At 47.5% G+C, this 26,779-nt stretch overlaps 2 protein-coding genes across 2 annotated transcripts; both read left to right on the forward strand.

The window, feature by feature from the left end:
• Positions 1-17: 17 nt before the first annotated feature.
• LOC146259709 (alpha-actinin-2) lies at positions 18-13,750 on the forward strand. The gene is made up of 21 exons (XM_084669813.1): positions 18-383; positions 2,506-2,620; positions 2,916-3,035; positions 3,208-3,294; positions 3,416-3,503; positions 4,415-4,493; positions 5,354-5,435; positions 5,558-5,643; positions 5,790-5,882; positions 6,103-6,333; positions 6,452-6,599; positions 6,802-6,952; positions 8,979-9,087; positions 9,196-9,336; positions 9,444-9,626; positions 9,780-9,914; positions 10,113-10,292; positions 10,458-10,604; positions 11,776-11,841; positions 12,692-12,850; positions 13,015-13,750. Exons 1-21 carry the CDS (start codon positions 252-254, stop codon positions 13,171-13,173), a joined length of 2,691 nt encoding a protein of 896 aa, XP_084525939.1. The 5' UTR covers positions 18-251; the 3' UTR covers positions 13,174-13,750.
• A 194-nt stretch (positions 13,751-13,944) lies between these two features.
• Positions 13,945-26,573, forward strand: mtr (5-methyltetrahydrofolate-homocysteine methyltransferase). Its single transcript, XM_084670665.1, has 33 exons — positions 13,945-14,154; positions 15,341-15,558; positions 15,913-16,002; positions 16,240-16,309; positions 16,411-16,503; positions 16,946-17,052; positions 17,141-17,200; positions 17,377-17,471; positions 17,709-17,809; positions 17,963-18,024; positions 18,112-18,179; positions 18,330-18,409; positions 18,503-18,615; positions 18,848-18,988; positions 19,084-19,269; positions 19,361-19,540; positions 19,658-19,774; positions 19,883-20,023; positions 20,132-20,221; positions 20,337-20,489; positions 20,648-20,755; positions 20,868-20,968; positions 21,767-21,834; positions 22,005-22,125; positions 22,215-22,296; positions 22,589-22,687; positions 22,794-22,869; positions 22,959-23,114; positions 23,229-23,425; positions 23,517-23,717; positions 24,020-24,212; positions 24,414-24,526; positions 24,656-26,573. The coding sequence occupies exons 1-33, from the start codon at positions 14,118-14,120 to the stop codon at positions 24,740-24,742; spliced, it is 3,804 nt and encodes a 1,267-aa protein (XP_084526791.1). The 5' UTR covers positions 13,945-14,117; the 3' UTR covers positions 24,743-26,573.
• The last annotated feature ends 206 nt before the right edge of the window (positions 26,574-26,779 follow it).

Genomic DNA, 26,779 nt, shown 5'->3' on the forward strand with positions numbered 1-26,779 from the left:
ACTTATTGATCGTCACTGGCTGTTTCAGGGCAACTGCAGCAGGGCAGTAAAGGGGCAACGTTGGGTCTGACAGTGGGAGGACACTAGTAAAACCTACTGTCAAGATCATAACCCCCACTCCTCTTCCTGTCAGGCAGCGGTCTGCTCTGCAGATAATCACATCATAGGGAGAAGAACACAAATCCAGCTCAACATTATCGTCTATCCATTTTCTGTCCTTTTGACCGGTGTTTTCAAAGCTAGTTTTCAGGATGATGCCCCACATGCAGACAACCATTGAGTACAATAACGGCTATGTACAGGAGCAGGATTACACCATGCAGGAAGATGAGTGGGACAGGGATCTGCTTCTGGACCCAGCCTGGGAGAAACAGCAGCGAAAGGTGGGACGGATCAGTATCACACCTCTGATCATATTAACATTTTCGTTGTGTTTCGTAATGCCTTACATGTTTATATGTTAGATAGTTGTATAGTACATATTCAAATGTAGTCTGATGGGAAAAAAGGACATTCACCTGTATCTACCTACACAGATGAATTATGTGTTCCACCCATGTGGAAGAGCATACAAAGTGACTTATGACGACAAAAAACATTGTTTATGTTTTTTGTTGTCATAATGTTATATGACCTATTACTATAAATCATGTTTTAGAAGGATGATTCCAAACTGACTGTCATCATTGAGTCGGCAAAAATGTTAAAGAAATCAAATGACATGTTCCTGCTAATGTTTAAGCCTACCTTGGTGGATCAGTCACATGTCACACAGAATGTCAGTGTTTAAAGGACAATACAACTCTGTCCAGCAGCATTTTTGGACACATACTGTAATACTGCAAGTGACCAGTATCAACTCTGAAGTATAACATGATAGTACTTAACACACACCAGCCAACAATAGCACAGAGCAATGATCGGCCCTCAGTGCCATTCCTTTGGTGTGAATAGCATGAAGACTGTCAACAGATGTCTTGGAGCAAACACAGAATGACGTTGGCTCAGGATGGATGCTACTCCTAATTTTAACTGCAGGGACAAAGAGAGGGTGAGAGGTATCCAGTTGGACAATCAAATGTCCTTGGTGGGGACTGTTGATTAAAAAAAATACGAACTTCACAAGACTGAATGTCAGTTTGATCTGGCATTCCTGTCTTACTCTTTTCAACTAGTGGCACGGTTCAACCTGAGGAAAACATGATCCTGTGGTTGTGTCCACCTATGTACTGAATGTTTAGTTATGTCTAGGTAAATGACCAAGCTATCAGTATAAAGACTAAAAGCACTGCTAAAGTCTGTACTGTACTGCTAACGAATGACTTATGACTGCAGAGGTATTGTGCTGCACATGTCCAGGTAGCAATGAATACTGTGTAGAGGACACACAGTAGCTTGTTAAACCAAGGGGATACTGAGTTAAAAGTCCTAGATCCTGGCACTAATGCACCTGCTGCTTGTTGCCAGACCCCACTATGCCAAACAGAATATGCCATCATAGATGAAAGGAATAACAGATGTGATTACTTGACTTCCACAAGCCACCTGTGACAGTGTACCATGACAGAACAACCATATTTCATCGTGAGCTGGGCCAAATGTTCCAATCTGTAGCAAGTGCAGATACTTTATTGTATATTTCCTTGATTTTATTTCTCACTGTAAATGTTGGAGATTGTTAAACTGTCACCATCACATTTACTTCCCAAACAAGTGATATAAGTCTTATAAAGGAATTTAGTACTGTATGTGAAAGGTCACAAGCAAAGTGTATTGGTTGACACTTGACTGTGTTTACAATCAATTAAGTTGTTATGGAATATATAATTAAGACCAAAGGTGATGATCTTTAAGCTTAATGAAGAATGGAGGCTTGAGTTGTAGTTGGTCCATTCCTGGTATTGAGCAGTTTTCGGTGAAGAACAATGACTGGCGTGAAAGGGCACAGCAGAGTGACACATTAAAGGCTGCTTTTAGATTCTGAAACACAGTCAAATCTCTGCCTGCCTGCTGTCTTTTTGCCCGCAACCCTTCATGTCCGCCCACACATCGCTGCATTTCAGAAGGCGGTTGGATTTCAGCACAAGCTGTAATTTATGACTGTGACAAGAGTTTGTCGTGGTGGTTGTCAGTAATGGAACACATGTCCAGTGCGTTGACATGACTCATAGTGGTGGGATCATTGGGTTTGAGTTGGCTTAATAAATCAGTTTGGCAGAAAAAGTGAACAGCACTGGTAGGACAGACAAACTTTCAGGTATCAATGACAAGCCATTAAAAACAATTCAGAAAATGAATGATTAGTAATTGAATATCTTGTAAAAACTATCATCAAGTCTGTATTTGAGTACAAGCTGATTCAATTAGCTTCCATTGAGAGATATTTTTTGTCATATTCGGCCAAAATAGTTCCCATTAGAACAATACATACTTGTCCCATATAAAAGGCCTAACCTAGAGACCATACCAAGTTCTGCCTGACCTGAATCCGTCCTCTCTGTCCAGACCTTCACAGCATGGTGTAACTCCCACCTGAGGAAAGCTGGGACACAGATAGAGAACATTGAGGAGGAGTTCAGGAATGGCCTCAAACTCATGCTGCTCCTGGAGGTCATCTCAGGTATGTCCTGTCCTTTAGTTGGTCCACTCTACAGCTAGATGTACTCACTATCTTTCAGTTTTCTGATAGTGAGTGAAACTGATTTACATATATTCCTTTAAAATGTAACCGCCTTAAAATAGTTTGAATGTATTTGCCATGCCAGTTGTCTGGACCTGGCTGATTCTGGATAATAATGTTATGTGAGCTTATCCAATATGAGCACCTTATAGAATATATATTAGTTGATTATTAATCAATGAACTTATTAAGATCCAAATGTCTAATGGTGTGCTGACCGTTCCTGCTGCTCCAGGTGAGAGACTGCCCAAGCCTGACAGAGGCAAGATGCGCTTCCACAAGATAGCCAATGTCAACAAAGCTCTGGAGTACATCACCAGCAAAGGAGTCAAGCTGGTCTCCATCGGAGCTGAAGGTACACCAGGCTACAGGCTTCTAGCGTTCCTGTGTTTTATGGTCTTTGAGGACCCTAAACAAGAGTGGCTTGAATTTTAGGAATTGAATCATGAAAGTTTCTAGGAAAGAGCAGGCTTGTTCTCCAGGCTGGTGGTCTCTGTTGTAACTGCTCTGACCGCTGTGTTCTGCAGAGATTGTCGACGGCAACGTGAAGATGACACTGGGAATGATCTGGACCATCATCCTGCGCTTCGCCATCCAGGACATTTCTGTGGAGGGTAGGAACAAGTTTGAAGTTTAAAGCCTCATGTGTTGAGACCAATATCTATATATTCTTTCTAGTATGTATTTGGAATCATATTTACATTATACATTGTATGGTTTGTATTTTATCCATAGAAACATCTGCCAAGGAGGGTCTTCTTTTGTGGTGCCAGAGAAAGACCGCCCCCTACAGGAACGCTAATGTTCAGAACTTCCATTGCAGGTGAGTCTGCTTACGAGGCTGGTGTGGTCTCATATAGCGTGGTAGGCTACATGTTCACTTGATGGTTTGTGCCAGGGAAGATTTTGCTTATTCCATCATACAGTAGATTCAGGTGTCCAAGTACAGTAAATTAATAACTGCGCCACTATTTTCATTTTCTGCAAAATCCTTGCCAAGAGAGAAGAACACTTAGCATTTGGTTCTCTGTCCCAGGTCAAATACTGCCTACAGTGGCTCTTTTATGCTGGCAAGACTAATAAAGACTATTCCACTTTAGCTTCCATTAATGTAAATCACTTCTCCTTCACAGTTATTGGACTTCTCTCTTCTTCTTCTCTCTCTCTCTCTCTCTCTCTCTCTCTCTCTCTCTCTCTCTCTCTCTCTCTCTCTCTCTCTCTCTCTCTCTCTCTCTGTCTCTCTCTCTTTCTCTCTCTCTCTCTCTCTCTCTCTCTCTCTCTCTCTGTCTCTCTTTCTCTCTCTCTCTCTCTCTCTCTCTCTCTCTCTCTCTCTCTCTCTCTCTCTCTCTCTCTCTCTCTCTCTCTCTCTCTCTCTCTCTCTCTCAGTCTTCCTCCTCCCCTGTCTTCTCTCCCCAGCTAGATCAATGCATATTGATCATAGCTGAGGGAAGCACTACCTTGGATTAAGGCTTTAATTTGAGGAGTATATTATGTCAATTGAACAGTCTGATTGATTGAGTGACTGTATGCAGAGTTAAGTTATTAGACCATGCCCCCTCAGTTATAGATAAGGCCACACCTGGCTGGATGTTGTGTCTTAGACATTTGCTAAGACTAAGTCCTTAAGCTGCCTCGGTTTAAGCTCGGTCAGACTCCCTGGGGCTTATACGCCTCATCAGAACTCCCACGTTGCTGTGCTGCTGTAACACTGGGATTTTCTTTCAATTTGTGAAGCTGGAAGGACGGCCTGGCCTTCTGTGCCCTGATACACAGACACCGCCCCGACCTCATAGACTACGCCAAGCTCAATAAGGTCTCTGCTCTGTTCAGGTGCATGATGGTTCCTACGCCTGGTCTGAAGGAAACTGAACTGCATGGTTGTTATGTTCCCCAAACTAACACAATTGAACCTGTTATGTTTTAGGATTGACTAGCTAACAAAGGGTATGTTATGGTGGCTGTGTAGCTTTAAATGGAAAAAACTAATGATGCACAGATGAATGCACTAGAGATGAATCCCTTAAGAGGGGGGTCATTCAATTTGACATCCCAGATACCACATCAATGATGTCTTTCTCTGGGGCAGATGGGGGAGAGGAAGGAGTGGGGCAGTGGGGATGGGGGTACTGGAGTGGCTAGCGAGGTGTTGGGTGGCGGTGAGGTGCGAGTCGGGGGCTAGAATAGCTTTGTGAAAGGGGAGCGCGATCCGAGGAGATCCCAGGGCTTACACAGTAATGACGGGCAGCTCCACGTCCTGCTGAGGCCTGGCCTGCTCCTGCCTGCTTCCCCAGGCTGCTTCCTACTCCCGCTCCCCCCTCCTCTTCCTACGCCTCCTCTTTATTCCATTCCTCCTCTACCTCCAGCACTGCCTGCGTCCCCCTCCCCCCCCTATCAAATAGCTCGAGCAGCCGAGATGACAGCTTTCAGACCAACACGTCATAGACACCTGCATTGTGTAAATGTTAACCCTACTGTGAGAAACGAAGATACACCAAACCAAGAAAGGTGATATGTGTGCGTGTAGGTTTTTGTCCAGGGTCTTATCCGGCTGAGCCCTCAACAAGTCAATCTTACTCATGACCTTTCATTGGTGGCAAGTGTTAACGAGTCCTGTGTCTCAATTGAGCTGCATTACGTATGTTAGTCTGATACAGTTTTGTTCCTTGTGTTTAGGATGACCCTCTGGGTAACCTTAACCTAGCCTTCGAAGTTGCTGAGAAGCACCTGGACATCCCTAAGATGTTGGACGCTGAAGGTGAGCCTACTCCACATACGTGAACTGACAGGGCTTTGTTTTGGGAGCTCCGCTAGATGACTCCCTCACCTGGTTCCTCTCTTCTCTGTTTACCTCCTACCTCCTGTCTGTTCTTCACCCAGACATTGTCAACACCCCCAAGCCAGACGAGCGAGCCATCATGACCTATGTGTCATGCTTCTACCATGCCTTTGCTGGGGCAGAGCAGGTACACTCCAGACCACTCTAACAGACCCCATGGTGTCAGTACTAGGTTTTTCTAATGCCACTTCAAGTCAGCTGGCTCTGGCCTTGTGAGACTAGGCTTGTTTGGCGTGATCACGGTGTCACGCGTGACATGTGTTTTGACGGCAGGCGGAGACGGCAGCCAACCGCATCTGCAAGGTGCTGGGGGTCAACCAGGAGAACGAGAAACTGATGGAGGAGTACGAGAGGCTGGCCAGTGAGGTAACCCCATTCACACACACACACACACACACACACACACACACACACATCTGTGCCTTGGAACAGTTGGTACAGCTACTCTGCAGCACAGTTAAAACCTCTGCAACACTTGGATGCTGCTTCAGCTCCAAAGCCTCTCCTGAAGGACAATTCAGACATTTGAACTGCCCCCGGCTGAACTGATCCATGTTGTAAAGCACGGTGCCTTCCCCTTACCAAGCTGCTGGAGTGGATCCGCCGTATGACCCCTTGGCTGGAGAACCGCACCCCGGAGAAGACCATGGACATCATGAGAAGGAAGCTGGAGGACTACCGGGACTACCGCCGCATGCACAAGCCCCCCAAGGTGCAGGAGAAGTGCCAGCTGGAGATCAGCTTCAACACCCTGCAGACCAAGCTGCGCATCAGCAACCGGCCCGCATTCATGCCCTCCGAGGGCAAGATGGTGTCGGTAAGTGGACCCACGGATTCTGGAGCGCTGGATACCCTCAGGTGTCGGGACTTCCTCCCAATTCTGCTCGATCACACTTATAGCTAGCTACCGCGCGTGTGTGTGTGTGTGTTATCAGGACATCACTAGTACATGGCAGGGTCTGGAGCAGGCAGAGAAGGGCTATGAAGAGTGGCTGCTGACTGAAATCAGGAGGCTGGAGCGCCTGGAGCACCTGGCTGAGAAGTTCAAGCATAAAGCCACCACGCATGAGGAATGGTCTGTGGGTGAGGAGTACCACACACATATGAATACACATGCACACTCATGCACATGCTCAAACCCACTTTTGAAAACAATAACTCCATTATGAAAAAAACGACAGAAAAAACATTGGGCATTGTAGTTGAGAAAGGCCTTTGAAACCAGTCAAGTCTTCATATGTGTATTAATATTGGTTTGTTTGCATGTGTGTGTGTTATTGTGTAGGTAAGGACCATATCCTGAACTGTAAGGACTACGAGTCAGCGTCTCTGACGGAGGTGCATGCTCTGCTGAGGAAGCACGAAGCTTTCGAGAGCGATCTGGCCGCACACCAGGACCGCGTGGAGCAGATCGCCGCTATCGCACAGGAACTCAAGTAAGACTGGAGGAGAAGGGAGAAAGAGAGAGACGACAAGAGAAACAGAGGAGGGAAGAACAACTTTACTTTCTCTGATGATGGCTTTCAAAATTGTGTTTTTGTCGTGCTGAACTGTGAGCTCCCTCTAGTGGCTGTTTGGGCACATGCGCCTCAGGAATGAAGAAGGAAACAGACTCCAGTTGTTTTCGTTCATTTATTTGATATTTGTTTGAGACATGGCGGATATTATATTCTAGAATGATTAATCATAATAATAGCCTTGCGTCACTTGATACCATGTCTTGGACAGATTCATCTGGTGCTATCGGATTCAGTTAAAGGTAGAACATTGTACCATATGTTTGGAGATCAAAGACCTTTCTCTCACATTGTTCTAAATATGGGTTAACCATTTGGGTAAGCACCTGCCAGTTTCCTTTTGCAACAGTCAATCTGTGCATGAGAGCGAGAAAGATATGGAGAGACAGAGTGTGTTCACTTACATTTGTTCGTATGTCCTTCTCTGTGTGTGTGCGTGTGTGTGTTACACACAGTGAAGTGTTCCTGTTCACCTGCTGTCTCCCCTCTGCCACTGTGTGTATGTTCTCCCTTCTATTTGTGGACACCCCTGTTCTGAAGCGTGGGCCAACCTGCGTTCTTGGCATGGCAGGGTTGAAGGACTCTGATGTCCTTCATTAGGACTCTGTCCTGTCACCACCTGACTTGGCACTGTGGGCTTAAACCCTGGAATATCGTAGACACCCTTATTCACAAGCCATTAATACAAAGTGATATCCTATAGCACAATCACCATTGTTAACCAGGTCACTATCTCTAGTCTGGATTCTGACTGTACGGCTGAGAGCGGGGTTTTCCATGTGATCGTAAGCTTAGCTCAGGAGAGGTGTTCCCTTCCAGAGGTTCATATTGATTTTGATAACCCAGTATGACTGAGGAACTGGGACCCTGTCCCATTGAACTCTCACCTGATAACACAGGGTTACGCTGATGGCTGTTTCACAGTAGATAAGAACTGCAGAAACATCGTTTGAGGCCACACTTCACTTTTATTACATCAGGTGATGTTGGATGTCACTGGAAGGGGTCAGACATTACTAGCCGATCCATTCAGGTTATGGTGACAGACATTGCTAGCTGCTCAGAGTGTATGATGAGGCCACTGACAAGTGTAATGCCAGTGTAAGCATAATGACAGTGGATGGGGTTCCACATTACTGGCTGTTCCATGGAATCTCTCCTTCCCTTGTCTCAGTTTCTCTCTTAATGAATAGGCTGCTGATACAAGATACATCACAGAACAGAGACAGGCATTACTGCTGCTCCTCTAACGGACTGACTGAATGACTGACTTACAGGCTTCAATATCCTGGAGGGAGCTAGTGGTGGTGTGTTTGTTTGTGTGTGTGTGTGTGTGTGTGTGTGTGTGTGTGTGTTGAGGAAGGGGGGGGGATACCATGGAAGAATTGCTCTTGGTAGTGTTTATTTAGGGCTTCACCTCTCCTCAGGGCTATTCTGGTGTTTGGGTGTAAAACGCTACACCCTACACTCCAGGGCCTGCACGCATACCTGCTGCTAGGCTGGGCCAGGCAGTGCTAGTGTTTCTCAAACCCTGCATTGTGAGCTTGTACTCGTCCCTGGATGTCGCTGATCCATCAAATGGTTAACTAGGTGTCAGGAATCGGTGGCATGAAGCCATGCTGGCAGTTGGACTTTGATAGTTCATACTGTCTAACAGCAGGATCAGCATTTTCGCAGTCAGGCATGTCCAAGGTCAACATTTAATAATATGTACATTAGTGTGTCATCGTGGCTATGGCCTTAAAGTACCTTTCACCCACATTCATTAGTATTGCCCATGTCCCCTTGAAAACAAACAGTACTGTAAGTTAAGTGCAATATCTCAGTACTGCTTCAGTGTGTAGTCTTGATGACCTAAACCTCAACCAGAGTTCACAATTCCTTTCTCTCTCTCTTCCTCCCTCTCGTTTGTCTCTTTTCCGTTCCCTCCCTTCTTCTCCCCCAGTGAGCTGGACTACCATGATGCCTCCTCCATCAACGACCGCTGCCAGGGCATCTGTGACCAGTGGGACAGCCTGGGCACTCTCACCCAGAAGAGGAGAGAGAACCTGGAGGTAGATGACCAGAGAGGGGGAAGAACTGGGCAGGAACCTGGGGGTTGGTGCTGGGTTCTGAGGAGCAATGGGTTCTGAAGTAGCCACATTCTGTCTGGTGTCTCCTAGAGAACAGAGAAGCTGCTGGAGACCATCGACCAGCTGTTCCTGGAGTTTGCCAAGAGGTCAGCTCCCTTCAACAACTGGATGGAGGGAGCAATGGAAGACCTTCAGGACATGTTCATAGTCCACACTGTGGATGAGATACAGGTAGCAACTCTGTGGAGGAGATAGAATTTGAAATATTGCTAATAAGTGGCTAAATGGACAATGATCTTGGTCAAAATGTATTGTTTTGGGGTCTCCCTTCCCCCCAGAATCTGATCTCGGCCCACGGCCAGTTCAAGGCCACGCTGCCTGAGGCGGATTGTGAGCGTCAGGCCATCCTCAGCATCTTCAACGAGGTGCAGAAGATCACCCAGAGCTACAGCCTCTCCCTCAGCCTGGTCAACCCCTACAGCAACATCACCCCCATTGAGATGGGGCAGAAATGGGAAAAGGTGAAGGGTGTGTGGGGGTGTATTCGAGAGCAGGGGAGCTAAAGACATATATACAGTATATACAGCTGTGTCGTTGTAGATATGTTCACGAGGTGTATCTGAGACTTTACACACACACCATCCTGTGTGTGTGTGTGTGTGTTCTGTGTTCAGGTGAAGAAGCTGGTTCCACAGAGGGACAGCTGTCTGCAGGAGGAGCTGGCCAGGCAGCATGCAAACGAGAGGCTCAGACGCCAGTTTGCTGCCCAGGCCAACAACATTGGACCCTGGATACAAACCAGGATGGAGGTGGGCCCCTTGATCACAACCATCATCCACATACTGTATGTTTGCTGTGTTGTTTGGAGGATTCCCAAACTAGCTGCCCGGTCCTTGGATGAGACACAATGGAGAATATCCTGTAGTTTGTCGAAATGAAAGAACCAGCCCTGTGACACACTTTCTCTCGTTCTCCCTCCCTCCTTCTCCTTGTCTGTTTCTCTCCAGGAGATAGGTCGTAACTCGATGGACCTTGGTGGTCCCCTGGAGGAGCAGATGAACCAGATGAAGCAGTTTGAACAGGTTATCATCAACTACAAGTCCAACATCGACAAGCTGGAAGGAGACCACCAGCACATCCAGGAGTCCCTCGTCTTCGACAACAAGCACACCAACTACACTATGGAGGTAATACATTCACATGCACTCACAGTACTACAGTAGATACATATATAAAACAGACATGTACCTGGGTGAACTGCAGGATGAATATCAGGACCTCTAACACGAGCTTTCAAATGACTGTGCTTTTGCTGAGTATGACCCTTGACCCTGTGACATGTGACCTGTCAGCACATCCGTGTGGGCTGGGAGCTGCTCCTCACCACCATTGCCAGAACCATCAACGAGATCGAGACCCAGATCCTGACCCGCGATGCCAAGGGTATCAGCCAGCAGCAGATGAATGAGTTCCGCTCGTCCTTCACTCACTTTGACAGGGTATCGCCTCTCTCTCTCTCTCTCTCCAGTCTGTGTCAGTGTCGCCCTCGGTGACGCTCTTCCTCTTCGTGGCACTGTCTGTTTCTCTCTTCAAATATTCGAAGCACATTTCCTGACAGCCCTTGGAGTTCGAGCTGACCTTAGGGGATTGAATTGGTGCTCTAATCTGACTGATAAATCCGCTGTTTAAACTTTTGTCTTTACTTACCCAGTGGGAGTATGTGTGAGTGTGTGTTTGTGTGTGTGTGTGTGTGTGTGCATGTAAGCGTGCATGTCTGTGTGTGTCTGCATGCCAGTGTGTGAAGCGAGCTGCAGGACAAGTGTCACACTGCCCTCTGTGGAGTCTCCACTCATCTGATCAGCTTGGGCATGGTGTGAGATGACAAGCAGGTACTGATCACACTGTGTACTCTTGTCCGTCCGTCCCTCCCTCCCTCCCTCCCTCCCTCCCTCCCTCCCTCCCTCCCTCCCTCCCTCCCTCCCTCCCTCCCTCCCTCCCTCCCTCCCTCCCTCCCTCCCTCCCTCCCTCCCTCCCTCCCTCCCTCCCTCCCTCCCTCCCTCCCTCCCTCCCTCCCTCCCTCCCTCCCTCCCTCCCTCCCTCCCTCCCTCCCTCCCTCCCTCCCTCCCTCTGCCCCTGCACACCGCCCTGTGTCCACTGCCAAAACCCCACTGCCCCCTGCACACTGCCCTGTGTCCACTGCCAAAACCCCACTGCCCCCTGCACATTGTACCGTACCCACTGCCCAATGATCTGCTGACCCAATCAAACCACCCAATCAAAATCCAGCTGGAGCTGTTTACTACTCTTAAATTCTATGTCAGCAAATACCTTATCGTTATTTTTCTTTCTATTTCTTTTGCTGTGTTATTGTGTTTGTCTGTCATTATGTGTGTGTGTGTGTGTGTTTGTCGGGCTCTGAGTGTGTTTGTGTCGTCTCCCTAACCTTGAGTGTCACATGTCACCCCCCTACCCTCTTCACCCAACACCCCATTCCTGTCTAGGTGCCAGCCTATTCTGTCTGCTGGTCTCTGCTGTGTGTGTGTATGTGTCAGGTGCCACCCTCTTTACATCACTTTTGATTTGCGGTTCCCTGTGGCTTGTCCAGGACTTCTTTGTTCTTCCCCCCCCCCCCCCCCCACACACACACTCATCTTTCTTCCCTCTCTGCAGAAGAAGAAAGGAGGTATGGAGACAGATGACTTCAGAGCTTGCCTCATTTCCATGGGCTATGATGTGGTAATTACACTTACATGCACACACACACAGCAGTGTCTTTGTCTGGGGTCACCCAGCACACACAATCCACAGTGACTGAATAGCAACAGTTTAAACATCTGGTTGACAGACTCACAATGTCAATTTGATCCAATTCACAATTTCCACTTAGTCAGTGTCTGTGTCATGCTCAGATATGCTAGGTATTATTGGTATTTATATCCCAAAGGAACACATATAGCTTGGTGAACAAGGGTGAATAATTGAGCTACCCGGAGCTGGAACATGGAGCTGTTTTAGGATGTCCTGTGGAGGGCTCAGCTGGTAGTGTCTGTCAGGAGGTTCATAATGACACCAAGATTCACTCAGCCTAGCATGAGACCATCTGGTTATATTCACCTATTATCAGAATGGGAGACTTTGACGGTTATAGGTTGGTTTAGGTGCAGTTCTATGGGCGCATGGGAAGCCCTATATGACACTGATTATAAAAAGGGCTACACAAATCAAATTTGATTTCATGCTTTGCTCGAGTGAGGAGAATGTGGTTGACGAGCATGGAGTCAAGCCACTATGCTTGTAGAAAACCATACCTCAGTTTCCCATAAAAACAATGGGAGAAAGTCAATTTCTAGATTGTGAATAGGTTTGTATTAATAGTGGCCACAAGTATGTGTTATGTCCTTGGAAGAAGTGTACTATATATAACTATATTCTATAATTGGAGTGCGGTACAAAAAACCAACAGACAGCAGACAGTTGTTTTAGGTGAGGTACTTTCCATTAATGTGGCCCCTTGGATATATATTTTTGTAGGGTTGTTTTTCCTAGTGGAGTATGTGTTCATCTGTATGTGTGTGCATGTGTGTAGGCTGAGGCTGAGTTTGCCCGGGTCATGAACCTAGTGGACCCTAACGGCTCGGGGAAGGTGACTTTCCAGGCCTTTGTTGACTTCATGACCAGAGAGACGTCCGACTCTGACACCTCAGAGCAGGTCGTAGCCTCCTTCAGGATCCTGGCCACGGACAAGGTAAACACTGTTTGATTTTTAATCTCCTCTCTTCTCCTGTCCTCCTCTCGTCTCCTCTCTTCTTGTCTTCTCCTCTCCTCTTTTAGTCTCCTCTCCTCTCGTCTCCTCTCCTCCTCCGTCTCCTCTCGTCTCGTCTCCTCACCATCCATGTGTTGTCTCCTCAGCCCTACATCCTGTTGGAGGAGCTTCGTAGGGAGCTTCCCCCAGAGCAGGCAGAGTACTGCATCTCCAGGATGCCCATCTACACCGGCCCAGATGCAGTGCCTGGAGCCCTGGACTACACCGCATTCTCCACAGCGTTGTACGGAGAGAGTGACCTCTAGTGGTCTCCAGTAGTACTACCCAGAGCTGGAGTTGAAATATGATAAACTTCAGAAATGAACCACCGTAAAATGACGTGGTACAGCATGTTAGCTTCATAAATATTTACAGAACCAAGGACTACAAGTTCTTCTGTTGGATCATGGTGCCCATGCCGCCAAGTCCTTCATTAATCAAGTCCTTGATTACCATTTACTCCTTTTCTCAACTCCACTCATGGTCTGACCACTAATGTAGTTGTCTTGCACACTGTATCCTGCTTGTTGTATCCAGACAGGTACAACGCATTGATTTCTGTAGAAGTTTTGTTGTAGTCTGAGAAGCATTCATTTGATAGGTTTTTGAAAGTATGCTATTAATGTGAAATTACTGTATGTGCACACAACATCCATTTTGAACAATCAAAGTGTAATAAAGTGATTTACTTTCATTGGGGATCAAATAAACCAATGAGCTGCTTGCCAACAAGTCAATTGCTAAAACGTGTTGATACAAAAACAAAGAAACATGATAAACATTATAAACTGTCTGTCCCAGTTGGAGACAAACAAGCAAAATAAACTGCCGTTTAAACATTTACACCTTGTCTTTATTTGTTCAGCATCAGTGATTATGTTATCTGTATTTATAAGATAAGTTCTTGACATTTTGACAAGAGAAAGGCAACCATATCTGGTAGATAGTATTGGACCTCACATTTCGTGGAAACATTGTATATAGTTGGCGTTTGGACTTAATGAACCTATAGTTGGTTGCTCAATGAACCGGAAGCATGCGCAGTCGTAGAAGTTGTATGGGCTAGTACTAAGAAGTTTTAGCGTGTCCCATAGATGGACATGGACTAGAAAGAGGTGTCAGGATCTTTGCCTTGTGTTGGACAAGGTTGCTCGCCGCTTGTGGCTGTGAGATTAGGTTGAGGATTGTCCAAAAAAGAATTATCGCAGCCATGGGTCCGACCATTCATGACATGTCAACAAAATCAGGTAAACAAAGCTGGCATGCAGATTGATTTACTAGGACTACAAGTCTACTTTCTGTCTACGTCCCTGTACGTCCTCGTATATAGCTAGCTAGCCAGCCATATAAGCTATATTAGTATGGCATATAAACCTGATTTAGCCAGCTAATATATGTCAGCAAATTTAGCTAGTACTAGCTAATCTGCGCTGTAGTGGAATAGCTAGATTGCAAGGCTTCCTATGGAACTCCATCTAGAAAGTTATAGTCAATCTGGCAGCTTACTGTGTTTGATACGGCTAGTGTGTATGTGGGTAGATATAGCTAGCCAGTTGACAACCACGTGAATTTCACTTCGTGTAGTTAGACAGCTGTTTAGCTACTTAGCTAGCCACAATGTAGTTCCAGGCAGGAGCTAGACTACTGTCTGGAACGCCTACTGCCTAGCTAGAACAAGCATTTTCTATTCTAAATTATGTTTTTACTTTTGTTAGTGCTACTTGACTATGATTTAAGCTAACTTGCTACGTATAATTAAATAATAATAATAAAATAGAGGATGCAACGTTAGACTACGTGCTGTGGCTGAGCTGATAAATTGCAGTTGAATAACTAATTGGTAATTTTCATGGCAAAGTTACATGCATTACCTTGCACTGTACTGTAGTCTAATAAATAAATATAAAAGTAGGCTACTCACAGAAGCCTCTATTCCAAACATGCATACAGTAGCCAGATTAGCTAGATAGTCAGAGTTGTTTTAAATCAATCATTTGCCAGGACTAAGAAGTAGATCATCAGTGACCTTCACCAGAGGGGAAGGGGAGTGAGGGAGAGGCCATTGATGTTGAGAGCATCATAATTCCTACTGCACCTATGAGCCACCCAATCTCAGAACAGGTTGTTGCCAGTTAGAACAAAATAATCTGTTGAGTTTATCTAGATTCTAGACCACTTATCAGCTAGTGATCTGGATCTTTTAATTCATGTATTCATTCATCCATTCATCCATTCATAGAGATTTGAATCAGACTTATTCAGTGACTTCCACTTTTTCATTTCACAGCAACTTTAAATATTCTGTGGAGTTCAGTGTTTGAAATGGCATTAAAGTCAACCCAACACAGGACAACAGACCATCATCGATTGATGGGATATATTGAATAATTGTTATACTGATGAATCAATCGATTGCCTGGGGAATTTCCTCAGGGGCCAGCAGCAAGTGTCCGCTGGAGGACGAGTTGCGGGCGTTGCTGCAGCAAAGGATCATGGTCCTAGATGGCGGCATGGGAACCATGATCCAACAGAAGAACCTGGAGGAAGAGCACTTCCGGGGGGAGGAGTTTAAAGACCACACCCTCAGTCTTAAGGGCAACAATGACCTCCTAAGCATCACCCAGTCTGATGTCATCTACCAGATACACAAGGTAGGAAGCAAGGAGAAATAACCGACAGCAGCATTTGATATGCTGGTTACAGCCCAACATCCATTACACAGGAAAAGTTACTTTCACTAAGTGTGTTTACCCAGTAAATCTATCAAATACAATATGCAGCCATCCTTTGATTGTCCTGTAATGGGCCCTGGTCAGACTTGGTGTGGAATAAAGAACACAAACAAGGAGACAAATACATAGTCAATCTGTAATCATGAGCCCACAACAGGAGGCACTGACCGTGCAAAAGACAGGCAGAGATGACCCTATTGTGTGTTGAGCCCAGTATGATTAACCAGTCACATTCTTGTGTGTGTGTGTGTGTGTGTGTGTGTGTTTGTTCAGGACTACCTGTTTGCTGGAGCAGACATAATCGAGACTAACACATTCAGCAGCACCAGCATTGCCCAGGCAGACTATGGTCTGGAACATATAGTAAGTTCTGTTCTCACCCCCTCAGCTTGACCTATGACCCCTAGACACGGACTGTACTGTTGGAGTGGTTGGCTTTGTCCTACAATGACAAATAAAGTTCACTCCATTTATCATAATGCTAATTATGCCAAGCTGACTTCTTTAACTCTAACCTATTGATTTATAAAACTATAAAGTTATCCTAATCACAGCTCTCAAAGGTAGTTGATGTGATTGTGGTTCACATCTTGTTCACAGGCATACCGTCTCAACAAGACATCCGCTGAGATTGCAAGGAGGGCGGCCAATGACGTCACCAAACAGACGGGTATTCACAATAGTGGATTGTGTAATAGAGGGTTGTCACAAATATTGTAGGGCATGTTGCGTGCGTGTGTTTTAACTTTGTTCTTTGCTGTTAATCTGGAGGTTGTAAAAGATATGTGGCAGGTGCAGTGGGTCCCACCAATAAAACCCTCTCTGTGTCGCCGTCGGTCGAGAGACCAGACTTCAGGAACGTCAGTAAGAAATCTAGACCTTCACCTACCCTGGCAGCCATGTTTTCACTTTTGACCTGTTGAAAATCAAATCAAAAATACTATTAATTACTTATATTCAAGACTTAACCCTTGTGTTATCCTCGTTATCCTCATTGTGACCCCCCCCCCCCCCCCCCCACGTGTTGCGACAACTTTACCTCATACACAAATAAAGTGAAGCATTTTCTTTTAACCGTCGGGCTGTCTCACACCCCCCACAGTGCGAAGGTTAAAAGAACATGCTTTTATTTGTTTTTGTATTGGGTAAAGTTGTGGCAGCAGAACGATGGGTCGTTGTGAACCTTGGGGTCATTGTGACCCGAAGGCAGCACAAGGGTTAATTTAGGAATCTACATAATACTATACTTTCTGTGTCATAATCATATTTGTGTGTGTGTGTGTGTGTCTGTCCTGTTCCCCCACAGCTTTTGATGAGCTTGTGGTGGCCTATACAGAGCAGGTCAGAGGCCTATTGGATGGAGGAGCTGACATCCTACTGGTGGAGACCATCTTTGACACTGCCAATGCCAAGGTAGCCCTCACATGACTGCTTATCAGCTGTCAATCATAGACAGACTATCTATCTGTAGTATTTACATTTTTGTCATCTATCCTTACAGGCAGCTCTCTTTGCCATTGACCAACTGTTCGAGAAAACGTATGAGCAAAGACCTATATTTGTAAGTGTGAAGTTTCCATCTTTTAGATAAACGGTATACAGTAGGCCTGTATACTTTGGAGCTGTATATTTTATATCTCAGCATAAAATGTAACATTGCCACAGCCATACAGAGAGAGAGAAAGAGAGAGAGAGGCTGTTTACCGGTGTCCCTCTCTCCTCTGGTCCTGTTGTCAGATCTCAGGAACTATCGTGGACAGGAGTGGCCGCACTCTGTCCGGACAGACAGGAGAGGCCTTTGTGATCAGTGTGTCTCATGCCAAGCCCCTGTGGTGAGTCAGTGGGCCACATGAAGACATGATTATGGGATGTAGTCTGGAATGGCCCTTCCACAAATCATGTCCCAGAGACCTATCAACACAATTGAATCTCAGAAAAGTTCAATTTCATGGATTGAAGGATAATTTATAGAAAAGTCCCCCAGTCTAGACTGTTGCTTGTTAAATCCAAATCCCAGCTTGGTGAGCCTGAATGAGTTTAAAGCATGGTGAACTTTGTGTGTGTTCTAGTATTGGGTTGAACTGTGCCCTGGGTGCTACAGAGATGAGGCCGTTCATTGAGGCCATAGGGAAGAGCACCACTGCCCTGGTCCTGTGCTACCCCAACGCAGGTGAACCTTCTCCCTGGCACAAGGCTTAGTAACATCTGCCTCAACACACTGCTCTCTACAAACATAACTATCTACCTGACCTCTCCAGTTAGATACTTGTTTAACCAACTGACTTTCTGACTGTTTTCTTTGACCTGTCTGTCTTTATTCCAGGTCTACCCAACACATTTGGTGGATATGATGAGACTCCAGAGTTGACAGCCTCACATATGAAGGTAGCTTTCAAGTACAAATATTGCAGTCCACTTGTAACCCTCTTGACAGTACTTTTCTTGATCACAGGCTATTCTCTGTCACTGTAGGACTTTGCAATGGACGGTCTGGTGAACTTGGTTGGAGGTTGTTGTGGAACCACACCAGCACACATAAGGTAACTATGGAAACAGTTCACTAAGACTATAGACCCGACCTTATCACGGTCTTTTTCTGTTTAGTCTCTTACCCTATCTTGTTACTTCCTTTTAACTCCCTCTCATTCTCTCTATCTTTCTTCTATTCCCTTCTCCTCCTCTCTGTTCAGGGCCATTGCTGAGGGAGTAAAACACTGCCACCCCAGAGTGCCCCCTACTGACGTGTTCCAGGACTACATGCTACTCTCAGGTTACGATGCCTACAGCTAGGGTGGAGCAGTGACATGTTGAATACTGACAAGCTTATTAAATGTATATCGTGTCTCTCTTCTGTGTGCTGCAGGCCTGGAGCCCTTCAGGGTAGGACCCTACACCAACTTTGTCAACATCGGAGAGCGCTGCAACGTGGCAGGGTCGAGGAAGTTTGCCAAGCTGATTATGGCAGGAGCCTACGAGGTTCGATAAGCTCGGCATCCACATCGAATCGCCTTTCTGTTCAGATTTCACTTGACGCTCAAATACAACTTGACCTCTACAAGATGTTTTTTTTTTCAGACAAAATCATCACAATTCTCTTCTAAAGTATAACTAAATGTGAATCCTGACTGAAGAAGAGATGAGCAGTACAACAGTGTGTTCTGTCTGCCCATCCTGATGTGTGAGGATGCTCTAATGTGTGGCCTTTCAGGAAGCTCTCAGCATAGCCAAGACCCAGGTGGAGATGGGGGCCCAGGTCCTGGACATCAACATGGACGAGGGCATGCTGGAGGGACCTGCGGCCATGGCCCGCTTCTGCAACCTCATCTCGTCAGAACCCGACATCGCCAGGGTGAGAACCGGACCGATAGAACTTAGACCTTGCCATCTACCTTCACACACCCAGTAATCCTTACCCCATGCGACCCTACCTCCCCCCTTACCCAGGTGCCCCTGTGCATCGACTCGTCCAACTTTGCGGTGATCGAGGCGGGGCTGAAGTGTTTCCAGGGGAAGTGCATCGTCAACAGCATCAGCCTGAAGGAGGGAGAGGAGGAGTTCCTGCAGAGGGCCACCACCGTGAGGCGCTACGGGGCTGCCGTGGTGGTCATGGCCTTCGACGAGGAGGGACAGGTGAGGTGGTCAGCGACCCCTGGGTCCTAACACCCCCCCTACTACCTAACTCCTCACAGTCAGAGGGACTCACAAGTCTGTCTCCTCTCAGGCTACAGAGACGGATCGCAAGGTGGAGATCTGCTCCAGAGCTTATCACCTCCTGACCAGCCGGGTGGGTTTCAACTCCAACGACATCATCTTCGACCCCAACATCCTGACCATCGGGACGGGCATGGAGGAACACAGCATGTACGCCATCAACTTCATCAAAGCAACACGGCTGATCAAGGTGCTGACGCAACTCGACGTACTGCTAAAGAGACACTGGAAACTCAACCGCATCATTGTTTGGAAAAACGGTATCGTTGGCGCTTGTCAAACTGTGTGTGTGCGCGTGTGTGTGTAGGAAACGTTGCCAGGCGCCCGGGTCAGCGGAGGACTGTCCAACCTGTCCTTCTCTTTCCGGGGCATGGAGGTCATCAGAGAAGCCATGCATGGAGCCTTCCTCTACCACGCCATCAAGGTACTCCACACACGACACACACACGCACTCAAAACTCACACACATTCCTTGAAACGAACAAGTGTGGCCACACGCGCGCGCCCCATCCCGTCCCCTGCGGTCCCTCAGGATGGGATGGACATGGGCATAGTGAACGCTGGCAGCCTGCCGGTGTATGATGACATCGACAAGGAGCTGCTGTTGCTGTGTGAGAACCTCATCTGGAACAGAGACCCTGAAGCCACGGAGAAGCTGCTGCTGTACGCTCAGGTCCGTTTGAACTGCACACACACACACTTACTGCTATGTATAATATGCGGACAATACACCAGTTGTCTGACTATACTGACTGAGATGTGAACATCCTCCTGTTTTCAGAACAATGCCAAAGGAGGGAAGAAGGTCATCCAGACGGATGAGTGGAGAGAGGGAACGGTGGAGCAGAGGCTGGAATACGCCCTCATCAAAGTACGCTGGCTGGAACATTCTACAGGTCCCTGTCTGTCCCAAACACAAGCTCAGCCTTGTGCATCCTTCATCGTGTGTGTGTGTGTGTGTTTGTGTGTGTGTGTGTGTGCAACAGGGCATAGATAAGTATGTGGTGGAGGACACAGAGGAGGCGAAGGCCCAGACAGACCTGTACCCCCGTCCGCTCCACGTGATCGAGGGGCCACTCATGAACGGCATGAAGGTCGTGGGAGACCTGTTTGGAGCCGGAAAGATGTTCCTGCCACAGGTAGACTGTGTGTCTGCAACGACGTGGGAAAGACAAACAGGGCCAATGATTCGGTTTATTTTAGGAAACACATGATGAATGGGTAGTTTGGGACATTATCAAGATCACGTCAAACTAATGAGGCCTGTGAATGTGTGTGTGTGTGTGTGTGTTTGTAGGTGATCAAGTCGGCCCGTGTGATGAAAAAGGCTGTGGGCTACCTGATCCCCTTCATGGAGAAGGAGAGAGAAGCCATGATGGCAGCATCGGGATCCACAGAGGAGATGGTCAGCCACACACCCCACCCCACACACCCCACACCACACACCCCAACTGAGGAGCACGAGGTCCCTGCAGCCTGGTCCTGTGATCTCACACGCTGTCCCCTTCTCCCTCCAGGACCCCTACCAGGGCACCATCGTGCTGGCTACCGTGAAGGGAGACGTCCACGATATCGGCAAGAACATCGTAGGCGTGGTGCTGGGGTGCAACAACTTCAGGTGTGGGGGGGGGGGGGGGGCACTGTTTCACAGCAGCACTATTATGTGACAGTCAAGCCACGCAATAGCAGTCCTCCATCTGTAAGGAAACACGCTACTGTTGATAGTGGGCTGCACTATCCACCCATAGGGAGGGGAGATCGGCGGGGGGGGTGGGATTAGTGGTGCATGCAGCAGCATCCATCTAAGCGGAGCTGTCTGATGTTGTGATGCAGGGAATATGTTTCCATGACGAACCGGAGTGGATGGCGAGCTTGTATACAGGCCTTTCTTCCCATCAGTGAGCAGGGCTAATGGCTGCCACAGAGGGAGGTTTGTTCGGCTTTGATACGGGATTCGCGATGCGATGCCGAGGACGGGCTCCAATCTGATGGCTCAGTAAATAGCCGCATCCATCAGAGGGGAAGGCTGGCTGTCACCGAGGTAGAGGTGGAGAGGGAGAAAATGAAAAGGAGAGAGGGATGAAAAGGAAGAGCGACATGGAGTTCTAGTTCCAATGGACTAAGAAGGGGGAAGTAGGGAGAGAGCAGTTTTGCTCTTGCTGTCAGGAGTAATGGTGTGGTATTCCTTTAGCGAAACAACCAGCGCTGCCCTAGGGGGTCCCCTCCCGCCCTTATGCTTTATGTGTGTAATGGGACTCAATCTGCTGCCTCTGCAATAACTGGTGTGAGCTGGGCTTACTGTAAGAGAGAGTGTGTGTGTGTGTGTGAGAGGGGGGAGTGGACTAGCGTTACCAGTATAATTAGGTGTGTGTGTATCATGGTGTATTAACCCTGCCTTCTCCCCCTCCTGGGTTAGAGTCATTGATCTGGGGGTCATGATCCCCTGTGACCGTATACTGAGAGAGGCCATCGACAAGAAGGCAGGTGGGTCTCGCCCAGTAGGTCCTGAACTCTGTGTGTCTGCTTGTGTGTGTGTGTGTGTGAAGCAGAATGACAATGTTCTGGTCGGTCAGAGCAGATCAGTTTGTTAGGGAACTCGAATGATGTGGAGTAAGGGAGTAACGTCAGGACCTGTGTGTGCGCTCTTGGTCCAGATATCATCGGCCTGTCGGGACTGATCACCCCCTCCCTGGATGAGATGATCTATGTCGCCAAGGAGATGGAACGGCTAGGCATGAGGACCCCTCTGCTCATAGGGGGGGCCACCACTTCCAAGTAATTGACACACACACACATTTGACATCATATGTTCAGACATTTGTCAGCTAACTCTTTTTGTGTGTGTGTGCGTGTGTGTGTGACAGGACCCATACAGCTGTTAAGATTGCACCTCGCTACAGTTCCCCTGTGGTGCATGTTCTGGATGCTTCTCGGAGTGTGGTGGTGGTATGTAGCTCCATCCCGATAGATAAACACTAGCTACAGGAGCACAGGGCAAGTATGCTTGATACAACAGAAAGTGTTTGCATGTGTGTATGTGTGGTACTGTTACACCTGATGACTCCCACTGGACTGAAACGGCATTGCCCTTCCTGTCCATGGCCCACTCTGGGCTTCACGCCCTCAACACCTCACCTGAAGAACACAAAGGCGCTCTCTCCCTCTCTCCCCTCTCAAGCTCTGCCTCTCTCTAGGTGTCTTTCTCGATACGAGCCTTCTCTTTCTCTTCCTCCTGCAGTGCTCTCAGCTCCTGGACCAGAACGTGAGGGAGGAGTACTTTGAGGAGGTGACGGAGGAGTACGAGGAGGTCAGACAGGACCACTACGACTCCCTCAAGGTGGGGATGGATGGATGGATGGAAGGATGTACCGTTTCGCTGTTTACTGTCACTTTTATTCTCTTATTCTCTCGCTATGCCCCTCCCTCCATGTCGCTCTCCTCAGGAGAGGCGCTACCTGTCTCTAAGCCTGGCTAGGGAGAAGGGCCTACGCACTGACTGGCACTCCCAGCCGAGACCAGGCAAGACTCTTGTTATTGGCCTCTTAGCTGAACTGTCATCTGGTGTTGCTCCCCTGACCTCTCTTGATCTCATCTCTCCTGACTTGTAGTGTGTCCTCAGTTCCTTGGAACAAAGGTGTTTGAGTCGTACGACCTGCGCCGCCTGGTGGACTACATTGACTGGAAGCCCTTCTTCGACATCTGGCAGCTGCGGGGGAAGTACCCTAACAGAGGTTACCCCAAGATCTTCAAAGACAAGACCGTGGGTGAGGGCAGACGAAGCGCTAGCTGGCCTCCCTTTGAGACGCCTCAGAGCTCCATACCAGCCCAGGCACCCTCTGCTTCCTGAATATTCATGAGCGGCTTGCTTTGATTGACAGGTGTGGAGGCCAGACGAGTGTTTGACGATGCTCAGAGGCTGCTTAATAGGTTGATTGACAGCCGGGGTCTTCAGGGGCAGGGCCTGGTGGGCTTCTGGCCTGCCCAAAGTGTCGGTGACGACATCCACGTGTATGCTAGTGATGCCACCGCTCTCTGCAGCCAACCGGTGGCCAAGTTCCATGGCCTAAGACAGCAGGTGAGGGAGGGGGGACAGATTTCCCAGTTCCTACCATCTGCCCTGATGACGTAGTCATATTTAAAGTGTGTGTGTGTGTGTATCCATGCAGGCGGAGAAGGACTCTTCCAGTTCGGACCCCTACCTGTGCCTGTCTGACTTTGTGGCTCCCCGGGACAGTGGGGTGCCTGACTACGTTGGCATGTTCGCCGTGGGCGTGTTCGGGGCGGAGGAGCTGAGTCGACAGTTTGAGGGTCAGGGTGATGACTACAACAGCATCATGGTGAAGGCCCTGGCTGACCGACTGGCTGAGGTACCCATGATTTGTCACTATTTCTCTCTCTCTCTCTCTCTCTCTCTCTCTCTCTCTCTCTCTCTCTCTCTCTCTCTCTCTCTCTCTCTCTCTCTCTCTCTCTCTCTCTCTCTCTCTCTCTCTCTCTCTCTCTCTCTCTCTCTCTCTCTCTCTCTCTCTCTCTCGCTCGCTCGCTCGCTCGCTCGCTCGCTCGCTCGCTCTCTCTCTCTCTCTCTCGCTAAACTCTCTAACAATGTCACTTTTGGAGATTCTATAGAAGTACATACCATTCAACCATGACCCTCCGCCCTCACTTTCTCCAGGCGTTTGCTGAGGAGCTTCATGCCCGGGTTCGTAAGGACCTGTGGGGCTACAGCTGTGAGGAGGAGCTCCACGCCGAGGAGCTCCACAGGGTTCACTACGAGGGCATCAGGCCGGCGGCGGGCTACCCCAGCCAGCCTGACCACACGGAGAAGACCACCATGTGGAGGCTGGCTGCTGTGGAGGAGAAGACCGGTATGACCGCACGACGCAGGATACACAACTGAGACACAATCTGAGTTTTTGGACAGTGCAGCTTTGTATCCCACAGGGAATAAGAGGGGAATCTCCCAAAAAACTACAGTAGAATCATGTGAAAGAACATGAAACCTTTCATTCCCTGTAAATAAACCCGGGCTTTCATGACTGTTGTTTGGGTGGTGTTCCTCTCCCAAGGCATTTGCTTGACTGAGTCTCTGGCCATGACCCCGGCAGCCTCTGTCTCTGGCCTCTACTTCTCCAGCCCCAAGGCCTCCTACTTCGCTGTGGGAAAGATCACCAAGGAGCAGGTACCGCATGACACCAAGTTTACACGTGTGATATCGAGACATGCACTGTATCAGAAGTGGCGGTCTCAGCACTCTCAGAGACGGGGAATGAGAATGAGATTGTGTTGACATTCTGTTGTCTGTGTCCAGGTGCAGGACTATGCTGAGAGGAAGGAGATGGCGGTGTCGGAGGTGGAGAGGTGGCTGGGGCCCATCTTGGGCTACAACACAGACTGATGACCCTTGACTCTAGACCCTAGACTCTAGATCCCTGTACCCTAGACCCTACGCCTTGTACCCTGCAAACTACCACCTACACACTACGCACACACAGCCTACACCTTAAGCCCAAGGATGAAGAGGTGTGATGCTGGATCCAACCCATTTCACTACACACTGTCTGTCAACCTACTCCCAGGGCCTGACTCCAGCTACATCTTTGGGCTTTTGCCCAACGTTTTCCCTGTTTCAGTCTCTTGTGTATTACAATATAGAAAAAAGTCTAGCCTGTACCCCAGGCCTGCTGAAGTGGACAAGACTGCTGTTCCCAATGCAGCACCTCGTGATAGAAATAGTCCAGCAGGTCAGTTGAGTTGAAACACTTCATCCGAGCCATATTGCTGAGTGGGAATCTCAGTGGAGATACATGACCAGTATTTCAGGATGATTTGAGCACAGACCAGTCAGGGACATTGTTTTCCTCGTCAGTAGCTGTGGCCAGTGTTTCTTTTATTGTCTATCAAGATCATTTCATATTTGCAGGGCTTTTAACTGCAATGCTTCTCATTATCATCCAGTGGAATGTTACCACTGGAATCTTCTTGTGTAACAAGTGGCACAGTTACTGAAGGTGTTTTATATCATGCCCGCTACACATTTCATACTGATATAGTTCCTGTGGAGGCCTTCACTTTGAATCTGACCCATTGAGTTTTTCCTTTAATTGCTGTTGGCCTACACTTTATGATTCATAATTGACATAGAAAGCTTTGCAGGGCTTAAAATTGGATTATAAAACTGAAATGGCCCACTCCTAATACCAGCACAATTTACTAGACCCTACACCATAGACCCTACACCATAGACCCTACACCATAGACCCTACACCATAGACCCTACACCATAGACCCTACACCATAGACCCTACACCATAGACCCTACACCATAGACCCTACATCCTAAACCCTACACCCTAGACCCAACATGCCAGACACAGTTCCATTGGCTCTGCCTCTACTGCTCTTGCCAAAGTTCTGCTTGGACACAGTGAGGCGTGGTCAGTCCTGCCCCCTGCTGCCAGTAATGTGCCAAAGCCTGACATGACTAACGCTCCGCTGGACCTTAACACACTGTAGGTCCATGTGGTCCTCTGTCACACTGAAGCCTTCTTTACACCCATTGTCTTAACTTGAACCTGGACTTTAGGTTTTGCTCCATTAGCTCACCTGATGGTCTCAAATTGGGCTGCAAAGCCCCACCAGTTTGGTGGACTAAGAGAGCCCAATCAAATGTTTCTGTTGACTGGAAATGACACTCTTTTTTTGGTTCATGTTTTAATCAGTCACAGTGATTTTAAACTCCCATGCTTTATTTAAGGTGATAGATGTTTCTTATTTTCTAAAATGATTTTGTTTATAACAGCCAAATGCATAGATAATAATCTATTTTAATCAGTGTTTTATTTGATCTTCCTGCCGAGAGTATTGCATATACATGTCTTGACCAGTTTTACTTTGAGGATGAATCAGAAATTGCCTATTGACAGCCAGATTGGTTGTTAAATAACATATTTTGAGGTTGCATTAAACTTGCATGGTTTGTGGAACCTTTTGATTCATGGTTGTGTTTAGCCAAATTGTTTTATGAGTAAATGAGTACTATTAGCATTATGAAAACTTCAAATTCATGTTTCACAATATGTCTTAAAGAAAATGTACTGACCAACGCAGCAAAGGAAGATATGTACTCATTTCAACTGGATTGTCCATTTCATTGTCATGAGTGAGTTTGATCTTGTTCCATGAAAATAAAATAAAATTCATGAGCGCCCAGCACATCTTTCCACTCATTTGTGTGTCTTACTTTTGTGATACAGCCGTTTCTTTATTGAAATAATCACATATTTGCACCCAGGTTGTTACTGCATCTACCTGTTGTGATCCTGCCCATCGTTCAACCTTTTTCCAAATTGACCGGAAGAGGGAGCAAAGTGATCAACAGCACGCGCGCACACACACACCTGCACAACTCCTCCCTTCGAGTGTGCGAGCCGTC

This window comes from Hypomesus nipponensis, chromosome 13 (assembly GCF_054491055.1).
Source record: "Hypomesus nipponensis isolate SF chromosome 13, ASM5449105v1, whole genome shotgun sequence".
In the NCBI taxonomy this organism is placed as follows: domain Eukaryota; kingdom Metazoa; phylum Chordata; class Actinopteri; order Osmeriformes; family Osmeridae; genus Hypomesus; species Hypomesus nipponensis.